Genomic DNA, 204 nt, shown 5'->3' with positions numbered 1-204 from the left:
GGTTTTATTTTTTTAAAAGTGTGCAGTTCGTGCAGCTACCGAAGGCAGAATCCTTGTTCTGGAAGGCTTGGAGAAGGCTGAGCGGAACGTCCTGCCGGTGTTAAACAATTTGCTGGAGAACAGGGAAATGCAGCTTGAAGATGGTCGTTTTCTCATGTCTGCAGAGCGTTATGACAAACTTTTGCAGGTATGGAAATACTATTT

General features: G+C 44.1%; 1 protein-coding gene across 1 annotated transcript in view; it reads left to right on the top strand.

Annotated features, from left to right (window-relative positions):
* LOC103804016 (von Willebrand factor A domain-containing protein 8-like) overlaps nt 1-204 on the top strand; it is a gene marked incomplete at both ends in the record, with an annotated part of 29,251 nt that overhangs the window by 14,179 nt on the left and 14,868 nt on the right. Inside the window, one exon of the mRNA XM_009076606.1 lies at nt 20-187. Coding sequence (XP_009074854.1) covers nt 20-187 — 168 coding nt within the window. The remainder of the gene's footprint in view (nt 1-19; nt 188-204) is intronic.

This window comes from Acanthisitta chloris, unplaced genomic scaffold (assembly GCF_000695815.1).
Source record: "Acanthisitta chloris isolate BGI_N310 unplaced genomic scaffold, ASM69581v1 scaffold11690, whole genome shotgun sequence".
Lineage (NCBI taxonomy): Eukaryota > Metazoa > Chordata > Aves > Passeriformes > Acanthisittidae > Acanthisitta > Acanthisitta chloris.
This window is presented reverse-complemented; position numbering and strand designations above follow the sequence as displayed.